At 25.6% G+C, this 11,227-nt stretch overlaps 1 protein-coding gene across 1 annotated transcript; it reads right to left on the reverse strand.

The window, feature by feature from the left end:
* Positions 1-4,681: 4,681 nt before the first annotated feature.
* LOC108686929 (apoptotic protease-activating factor 1-like) lies at positions 4,682-11,015 on the reverse strand. The gene is made up of 13 exons (XM_018192452.1): positions 10,828-11,015; positions 10,459-10,642; positions 9,745-9,882; positions 9,336-9,647; positions 8,817-9,052; positions 8,610-8,739; positions 7,426-8,514; positions 7,214-7,263; positions 6,655-7,132; positions 6,504-6,574; positions 6,054-6,381; positions 5,281-5,694; positions 4,682-5,215 (listed from the first exon to the last, which is right to left on the reverse strand). Exons 1-13 carry the CDS (start codon positions 11,013-11,015, stop codon positions 4,682-4,684), a joined length of 4,152 nt encoding a protein of 1,383 aa, XP_018047941.1.
* Between the last annotated feature and the right edge of the window lie 212 nt (positions 11,016-11,227).

Consider the following 11,227-nt stretch of genomic DNA (forward strand, 5'->3'; position numbering starts at 1 on the left):
ATAAAACGAGAAATCCCTCCTCTCAATCATCGCGAATTATAAATGGATTTTAGTCATAAAGTATTAGATGTATTGGATTAAAATCATAAGTATATAATTGATTTTTAAAGAAATGATCAAATCTAATTGTATAACTTAGCTATACATATATATATTAAACTGGTATAGGAAAACTTTAATAAGCGACCTTGCGGAAGTGCGTTTGCTGACATTGGCCGAGAGTTCTCAATCGGACACTCGGACGTTCGCCAAGTCGACCTCTCTCTCTCTCTTTCTTTCTCTCTTGCGACGGTTAAATTCTCTATTAATAAAACAAATATGTATTTGTTCCATCGTTTTTAGAAATTATTATTTAATTCCAAATAATATTTATATGTATGTCAAAAAAAAAGTTATAATCTTGATAACTTATTACTAATTTATAAATCATACAAAGTAACAGAAAAGGATATATCACATATGAAGCATATTATTGCGTGTGTACACAAATTTTATTGATATTTTCATATATTTTTATAACAGTATAATCAAAATATATGCATAAATACAGATACTGTCAAATCTGTAAATAACATACAAATAAAATGTAAGTCAAATTTTGAGCTGACATTAGAATGTAAAATCTGAATGATTAAACATAAATAATTGCATTATCAAATTTTCTAATTAACGTTTCTAAATTATTCCATTTGTTTATGTTCATGATAGTTCTTACTAAATTAACAACAGATTCGTACTTAATTTTTTATCATTAGCTACAATCTATAACATATACTCCGAGGAAAATTTTATTCGAAATATATAATATACGTTAAGTATACTATATTATATCGAGTAAAATTTTCCTCATAGAACATTATGCAAACTAGTCTTTAATAAGAAAAACGAAACATCCTAGCGATAATACATTATATTAATCACAATTTATTTTTTTTAAATTAATCAATTTAAATTAATCAATATAATAATGAGAATAAAATGAATTTTTTAAAAATAATTTGATTTATTACAGTAATTATTAATTTATACGCTGGATGTTCGAACTAGATATGATTACAGTCAAATGCTTGACTGTAATTTACAGAAAAAGATACATATAGATATATATATATATAAATGCACATTATAGTCCCATGTATATATATATAAAATTTTTACTAGTGTAAGATGTAATTATTATTCTCTAGATTTATATATGAAATAAGAAAAATATTTATGAGATCAACTAAAAAGTTCAACTTTTTGTAAGCAAAATAATTCCGTGAGACTCGACCATGTTTTATCTCACGATACTAATAAGAGAGAGTCAAAAAGATTGTAATACATAAAAAATAGTAATAAAAAAAAATTAATACAAAAAGATCCTAGCGATAACAGATACGATTTCTTATGTAACTATGGTATCGGCATTTGCTAAATCTTTCTCGAATCATCCGTTTCGAGTATTAGAATAAATACGATACGATTAAGGAGAACAAGTGGAGCAAAGTATTAATCACAATAGAGCTTTGATGTAAAGACGTCATTTAATAATCGTCTTTAAAATAGATATATAAAATGTGATTTCTTTACATATTTCTTTGCTCCATTATGATCTTACATATACTTTTATATCCATAAGGCACATGAATTATACATATATAATTAAAATTTATACAATGTCCAAACATTATTACGTACACGCAGAAAAATCATTGTATTATTAAGAAAAGTGATTATTCAATTTTCTTTCTTTTAAGTAACAGCTTAACAAAGAATATTTTTTTGACAATAATCTCAAAATATGCTCTTACCATAAAATTTTAAAACAACTCATTATTATATACTTAAAACGGGAATTTATTTTCTTTTGAAGAATATTATAAAATTGATCGAAGAAACGAATTTTTCATAATAAGTAAATCAAATTTGTTTTAATTTAATAAACTTGATTGAATTATTAAAATTACTATTTAGAATATATTTTTGAATAAATTTAAAGCTTGTGATAAATTTATGATAGATTTGCGAATATATGAACTTCTGAAATATTTGAAATAATTATTGCATATTTTTCTGTGTGTAGGTTTCATAATATTGTTCTACATATTGATATTGTATGCATATATACATACGTATGAAACATGGCAACCATTAAACTGGATGGATACAGTATAGTTCATGAATCACTGTCATGCTCATCAGTCTTAATTTCATTTTTAATACAACACTGGTATAAAAAACGATATATCTAAAAAATGCAATGTTAAAAGAACTTATAAAGATTATTCGTCCATAATATTCTTGACCGTATTACACATTGTTACATAAATATATATCGTATAAATATATATACGATAAATGTATACGATCTCCATTCATTTCAAGTATATTCATTCATATTTTGAATACACACTTTTCATAATTAATATTAATGTTATGTTTACTGTTTTTAAAATTATATCTGTGTTATATAGGCAAAAATTTTTTCATGTATGTGCATAAATATGTATAAACATATTTAAACGTGAATATATATTCATGAACATACATAATTATATATGTCCATACATGTATCTTTCTTTTTTTTGTAAAATTAAAATTGTAAATTTTTAATGTAACAGAAATAATAATGTGTAAACATTAAAAATAATTTAAAGGATAATTTTCACCTGATTTAAAAAAAATCAAGTTTGGAGAAATGTAAAAACATTGCTTATATAAAATTATATATAAAATTATACATAATTGTGTATGAGCAATTTTTTATTTACATTTTTCCAAATTTGATTTTTTTCTAAAACTGACAATGCAAAAATTATTCCTTTAATTATTTTTGTGATATTTTCGCATCATTATTATTATTATTGTTTTTATTACAATAAAAAGTAATTTTACTTCTATAGAATATAAAAGAAAAAATGATGTATAAACATGTATGGTCATATTTCATATATAATTATATACATTTATGAATATTTATACGTGTTTATGTATGTTTTTATATATTTATGCATGAACAATTTTTACACTAACACAAATGCGATAACTTTGATTATATAAAAGAGAAAAAATCGATATATAGTTATATAAATAGCAAATTAATTTTTTATAGTCATTTTTTATATTTTCATCATTTTTTCGAGGGAGATTTATTAAAATATTATTCTGTATTTCATATCATTACATGCACAGTTATGCGTTTTAGAGTGATCATTATATATTTGTTCGATATCAAAATATGTAAGAATTGTTCAAAATTTCTTCTTAAAATCAGCATTAATACTAAATATATACAATTTTCTCCCACAAATAATAATTAAAAGTACATATGCAAATAATCTACAAAATAATGTACAAAATTATTTCAATTTCGAAAAATGTATTAATTCAGTCACAACACTTGATTGTTATACTAACATTTTCTGAGAGCCCATTTAGTAGAAAATGCTGCATATATTTATAAATGATCAGTTAAATGCAGGAGTATAAAAACGTATCTTAATGCATGTATATTTTTGGCAGCTTAAAATATTTATATAGGATTTATGGATGGCACAAATACATACTGTCTGTTATACAAGTGCATACTAAACCAAATCTCTATTATTATCACTTAATTCTTTGTGCCTTCAGTTATAATAGTTCCAATAGCAGAACAATAACAACTACAATGTTATCATATTAAGATTTTATATTAAATAATAGAATGAGAGTATATTCAAAGATTCTTCAAACTATATGAAAAGTTTTGAGGTAATATTATATAAAACTTAAAATGATAATATGAGTAATCTTATCATAATAAGATCTTATCATATAATCTTGTACGACAGACTGTATATGTTTATCCAGCTATTTCTTTATAATATATTTTAACAGTACTTTTTTCCTATACATAGTAAATAAAACATTTACTTTAAAAAATTATAAAAAGATGTTATACGTAAACATCGATTTTACACAAGTAGTAAAAATTAGAGTTAATTTGTTAAATGCAAGTGGCAGTAAAAGACATTGCTATAAATAGATACATACTTTTCATCACCATCAGCTTGAGCACATGTGGTAAGATATTATATAAAAATGTCTTTTAATACATATATTTCATTAAGATGACGCATTAAGTCATACATCTTAATGAAATATTCACGTAATCTATCATTATATGTTAAGCCTACAACTTTCTGCCGAAATTATATAATATGTTACAGAATTGTAGACAAACAATGTATTATAATACGTAATTTTTTTCATTCAAATTTCTAATGATGTAATTAGGGTTGGCAAACGTTACTTTTCAGTTACGTTGCTTTTTAGTAAACAATTTGATGACGGTGTTGCAATTTTTTATGACGATAACGCTACTTAAACGCTAAGGTTGTTCTAAGGTTAGAAAAATTACTTTGAAAAGTAACTTATCACCATGAGTTTTTTTTTTTCAGTAATGAATGACTTTTTTAATCTGTTACAAATAATGATTGACATTTTTAACTCTGATGTTACCACTACGTCATAAAAAATTCATAATATCATCAAATCGTCATTATAAGAAGATAACGATCAACAAAGCAAGTAACGCGTTACTTAATTGTCAACCCTGGATATAATTATCCTCTATTGCTGTGCAATTATGATATTTATTTTTTATATATTATAATGAATTCTTAATAAATTCTTCATTGATAAATTAATTCTATAATCAACTTAAGTTGAACTCATGATAATCAATCAATTTAAACGTGTTAATAGATCCGTACATATCAACCATAACATATTTAGTGAAATCTGGAGAGATACATATTTTTCCATCACGATTTTGCGGTAATGCAACAACCGTTAATAATTCTGGTATTTCAGGATTTTTACCTTTTTTGTTCTTCCAATAGCTACTTATATTATTAATGATATCTGAACTGGCTGTACTCGATATCATCTCATTTTGTATCCTAGATACACCGACGTCTACGCTTCGACTATTAGGTACTCGTTGATTCCAAAATGCATTTGAACTGAACGAAGGAGCGCTTATACTGCGACTGATCCGACTTCTCATATTTTGCGTTCTTGCCATATTGTTCTTTGCTAAAGCAATGTTCCACCAAATTAATTCATCACTTGTCAACGACAATAAAATTGGAACATCTATGGTAACTGGAGCCCAACACAATTGTGTAATAGGATTAGCGTTAAAAAATAATTGAGCAATTTCCATCTGCTTCTGTATATTTATAATCTGTAAAAAAGTAATCGATATTAAATGCGTTCTTTTAATGCAGAAATTTATTATGAAATACTTACAGAAATTCGTCCTGATTCAAGGCCAACAGCGATATATTGTTCATTTTTTGAAATATCACAACAAATCGCTTTCTGCGCAAAACTATGTGTAAAATGAGGTTGTTCATTAATTTGTATATGCGGTAACGATGCTGCTATGTTTTCGTAATTAATATATAATAAAGTTAAATGATGCGATTCATTCAAAATTGCTAAATATTTTTGATTGTAACTTAAACAGCTAAATATAATATTTGAAGGCGGATTAGACAAGTCTACTTGGCTTATTAGTTGCCAAGGTATAGACGTATACCATATTTTTATTTTGCCATTCTGCATTACTGTTATGACACAGTTATTGTTTATTATGTGAATATCATGGATGGATTCTTCTCCTCTAGTCTCGATTCCAAACACTACAGGAGGCTGCCATATCTGCTAATATATTAATCAATACATTTAATTATCTGTTTAATGTTTATACAAATTTAGGTAGATAATTTTCGAAATGCTAGTGAGAGTGTAGAAAAGCAGTTGTTAACAAGCAAAAGACTGTTTGCTCATCTTCTATACAATTTTTTTTTAATAGTAAAAATATATTATTCTATTACGAATAAGTCAAAAATAAATTCCAAGATAGATCAGTAAAGGAATTATTATCTACGTTTACAATTATAATCTATTTATAATTACAATCAAAATTATAAATAGACTATAAAAAAAAGCATGCATTTATAAGCAAAAAGAAAGAAAAATAAAAGAATATAACTTAAAAAAGAATTTAATATACACACCTTCAAATTATTGTCTTCCCATCTGCATAATATTATATCACGGTTAAGAAGATTGATAATTTTTACAAATTGAATTGGTTTATCTACTTGTAAAACCTTCGTGATTATCCCAGTTGTTATATCTAATAACTCAATTATTTTATTATCTATAACATACAACGCCTTATTTCCATCGGCAGACAGTTGCAGATTCGATATTTCTCCTTTTATTAATGCAGATTCCTTTATCATTTTTTCTCCACATAACATTGTAATTATCTTTGAAGGGCTCTCTTTTATTACAATGTCCATTTCGTCACAAGATACAATTGCGTCAAATAGGCATTTCCTAGTTTAATAATAGAAAAATTTTCATTTAATAAAATGTCATATACAGTTTATAATTAAATTTAAAAAATATAAATATATAAAGAGAGGATATAATAATAAATAATTCTAATATTAGATTACCTAGGTAAGTCATTTGATTTTTGTATTGGGAGTTTCCATCTGTATAATGCTCCATCCCCACTCCCACATATCTGGAAAAAATTTGTTAAATTTTAAAGATAATTTTAAATTTAGTTAAATATAATTGTATTAATAAAAGAATGATACATACAACATGACAGTCCTTAAACGGGAAAGAATCCAAAGATATGACCCGACTTTTGTAAATTGCAACCGGTTGAAATCCGGAATCAGTATTCCATACATTTATAAAACCCGCAGAATCAGCTAATATTAGATATTCACCATCATATGTAATGGTTGCGCATACATAAGTTACTTTTTCATCGATATATCCCTTTAGTTTTCTGTTAAAATTATACACACAATTCTCAATCCTCCTGCACCATTTTACATACATAGCTTCCTTTTTAGTGACAACTATCAACGAATCATCATGCATGGGTACATGATGAAAGAAGATGACCTCTTTAAATGCAGATTTTAACTGCAGATTATAACAAGTAACATATTGATAAGTAGTGTAGTCATTCCCATAATTTGTAAACACAAAAAAAGCACCCTTTGACTCATCCATTATGTGCAGTAAGGAAGCATTCGTTGTAAAAGCTATTTTCATTATGTATTGACTGTAACAAACGTATGCATGTTACTTATTCATATACATATTATTCTTAAATTAGTTTGTATTTACATATAATTGTACTTACTATTTGGGATCTGTTAAAGTAAACATTGTGTTTCCATTTCGGTCCCATATCTTAAAAAAAAAAAAAAAAGAAACTCTACATATCTGAATAATATAAATAATATGTATACATATTATAATCAAATTTTTATTGGCCAATATATTAATAAATAAAAATATATTAATAAATAAAAAGTATTTCATTTTGTAAAATCATATAAAACTGTGAACTACCTGAATCGTTGCTTTGTTAGTGCATGCAGCGATGTAGTTTTCCTCACGACCAAATGCCATATCCAATATAATTTCATTTTTTACCTTAAATTCTGCTAAGCTATCGTCCTGGCCTTTCAAATTTGAATAAGGATCAGACCAGAAATTTTGTTTTTGTCGGGGGCTTCCAATGTTCATATAATTTTGATAAAATTCATCGCTCTCCTCTGATAGAGAAAATAATTTTATTATACCAGCATTGCTTAATGATAAGAAACAATCACTAGCCATAGATACAATAATTTTTTTAATAGAACACTCTTCTCCATGACCATTGAAGATTTTCCGTTGTTTGCCTTGAAAATCGCACAGAATTATTTTACCCGATGTATTCCCAGTCAAGACCAACTCGGGATCATTTGTGAAAGATGATGTGCAAATGTTTCTTGGTATTTCTTCAGTCAATGATATATTAGCATATTGACTACTTTTCTTATGAGATAGATACAAGAACTCTTGTCTTTTCATAGCTAGATCTTTTGCAGTTTGAGTTATGTAATCTTGAGATGAATGATTCATTGCAATTTGGATGATATCTAAGCATTTTTTATGTTTATGTTCTATTATAACGCTTGCTTGTTCTTGAAGAAATCTTTCTAAATCAGAAACTTTTGTCACATATTCATCTGTAGAGTTTAATGTAATGTATTTTCTATACTTTCTCAGATCTAGTAACAAATCATTCAAACCCGCATGTGTTAACTTAGCTTGAATGAAATCAAAATTTAAATAAAGATGTGGAAATTCCTCAAACAATTTTGCTTGCTCCAAATGATAGCCAATGTACAAATAAATATAATTATCATCTGGTAATTTTGAAAAATCATTATTGCAATATTGACGATATTTTTCAATAACAGACTTGTGCATCTGTACTAATTCATCATCAGTTCGTTTTTTCCGTAAATGGGTTAGCAGTAAATCGTGCACACCATAAATATATGTTTTTAAATCATTATTCCATATTCTGGCTGCAAGTGATTTATGGCACAAATCCAACATCAACTCTTCAACTTCCAATGGATCTTTTCTCCAAAAAATTTCTAGAGTCTACAATAATTAAACCGATATAAAATAAAAAAAATATGTGAGAGTTTATATGCATCAATAATAATAAATTTTATAACTTTTATAATATTACATACCTTCGAAGCTATGTTAACATCTTCACAAAAAATAGCTAAGTCCTCGTAATATTTCTTCAAATCTGGTTTTAATTGTTTAATACATATATCAAAAATAGTTTCTTGTTTTTTCCAAAATTCATTCATTACTCTGTAACATACGATGCAATAATAATTATGTAATTTTAATAATCAATGCATTATTTAGAAGTTATGTAACATTCGTACTTGTTTGTTCTATTCTTTTCTCTTAAAGATCTCAAATAATATTTCCATCTACGATCATGTATACGCATGTCGCATTTAAATTCTTCAAATTGTGCAGCAAACATAGCTATTAATAACGGCATTCCTTTACATTCTTCATATATTCTTTTTGCCTCTACTGGTAACTTTTTCACATTCATTTCTAATGCTTTGGCAAATAAGCCTAATGTCTCTGCTTCTGTAAATCCATCATTCATCTGCAAGTAACATATTATTTTATTACAACAATATAATAAATATATTATATCAAATATGACAGAGAACGCCATTCATTTCGGTCACAGTTAGACATTTTGAATAATTACAATAAAATACAATACAATTAAATTTATTTCAGATATGATTGCGCGCCAATAACTTTCGAACTTTCAACACAGTTAGTATCTGAAACGCTACTAAAAATCCCCCTAAATTCCTCCTAAAATATATTATATATCTATAATAATCTATAATAATTAGAAATATAATAAAAAATCTTACCTCTATTATCTTAGGTCTTTTCTTCAAAACAACATCGATGTTATCAGTAAGAACTAGAGTTTTACATTGGAAGTCAAAAGTGTTAATAATTTGTTCATTATGAACATCATCGAGAATCAATAAAGCATTGCAATTTTCTTGTTTACTAAAATAATATTTCAAATATCGGATCAGAGAATTTCTCTCAAGTGAAGAAAACAATTCTGGTTGAATTTCTAAATTTCTCACGTTATAATAGAGTGTGTTTAATTGAATTAATATTTCTTCATCAAGTGAATCATCATCTGCAAATTTAATCCAGTAGACCTGATTCTAAAATAAAAAAAAATATTTTTATGCAAACTATAACACATTAATATCATATACTATATATTTAATATAATTTAAAATAATATGAAAAATATCATACAGAAAATAAATTTTTCACTAATTTTACGTCCTTGAGAGTACTGGCAACTAGAGATGATTTTCCAAATCCTTTCATGCCATGTAACGCAATGTATTTTGTGGGAATTAATTCTTGTAAAGCTTTCTTTAACTGATTAATCTGAAAATGTAACGTATTACATAATAGATAATTTTTATTTTATATATCGGAATTATTTATTATGATGCAAAGAGGCGAATTTTAATACTTTAAGATTACTAACAATTTAAAAACTAATATTTAAGTGCATGTCTAATGTGCCTAATGGACAATCGCTGGTGTATTATGTATACAAATATATAATAAAAAACACTGATAAAGTTTATATAAACTTACGTGATATATATTTCCACATTCGTATGCATAAAGAGGAATAGTTAAACTAAATAAGAATTAAATTGTCTATTATAATAAGTTATATTTAAATGATGCTATAGATTAAATATGTTATTAGAAAATTTTAATAAAAGCTGACTTGTTTATATTATTAAAAAAAATATATTATTAAAGATTATATTAATGTAGCAATAACACAATGCCTCTAAACATAATGCAATAAGAAATTTGCAACGGAGGAATAAATGAAATAAAATAATCAATACCTTATAGTTCATAATTTTATCTTATCATTGATAATATAACCACAATTGAGAGATAAAATCAGAATAATTCTTATCATAAATATGATAATTATACCTTTTCTTGTCTTGTAACAGTTAATGGAGAAAGAGGTGGAATATTGAGAGGCCCAGCATAATAATCTGTTACTCCATTGGTTTCTATTTCACAATTGCCTAACATTATATCTATTTCATCACTAAGCCAGTCGTAGTGATGTTTTAAGGATTGATGAAAGACACCAAAAGCATTTGCACCACATCTTAAAAATGTTAACACAAACACTTAATGAAATCAGTTTACTGTATCGTTAAATAAAAATGCAAATTATACAAATAATTTATGAGATGCAATGGCTGCTATTATTAGTAAATGCAATAACATTAAAAAATGTAAGATTTTGCATAATGTATGTGCGAATATAACACGAAATATAAATATGCATACAATGGTAGTATATCCAACAATTTGGCTGCTCTCTCTTCTTTAGTAGCTCCAATATAAATATTTTTTATATGATCTTCTGTTATGATGTATTCATTTCTTAAAGGTTGTATAACGTCATTATCTACATCTAAATCATCAATTATATTCTTTCTCAAACGAATGAGGATGTCTTTATGTAATTTTTCCATTTTTATTATCACAATACAGATAATGCGCAATTGTCTTTATTTAGAAGTTTAAATACAAATTTTAGTGCAATTCTCTGAAACAAATAATTACCTCTGATTACATTTTAATATATTTTTTAAGATAATTTTATACTTAAGAATAAATGCACCTAATTAAGATAATAATAATATAGTGTTTAATTAAATCTCTTTAAAAAAAAAATATATATATA

This window comes from Atta colombica, unplaced genomic scaffold (genome assembly GCF_001594045.1).
Source record: "Atta colombica isolate Treedump-2 unplaced genomic scaffold, Acol1.0 scaffold198, whole genome shotgun sequence".
Lineage (NCBI taxonomy): Eukaryota > Metazoa > Arthropoda > Insecta > Hymenoptera > Formicidae > Atta > Atta colombica.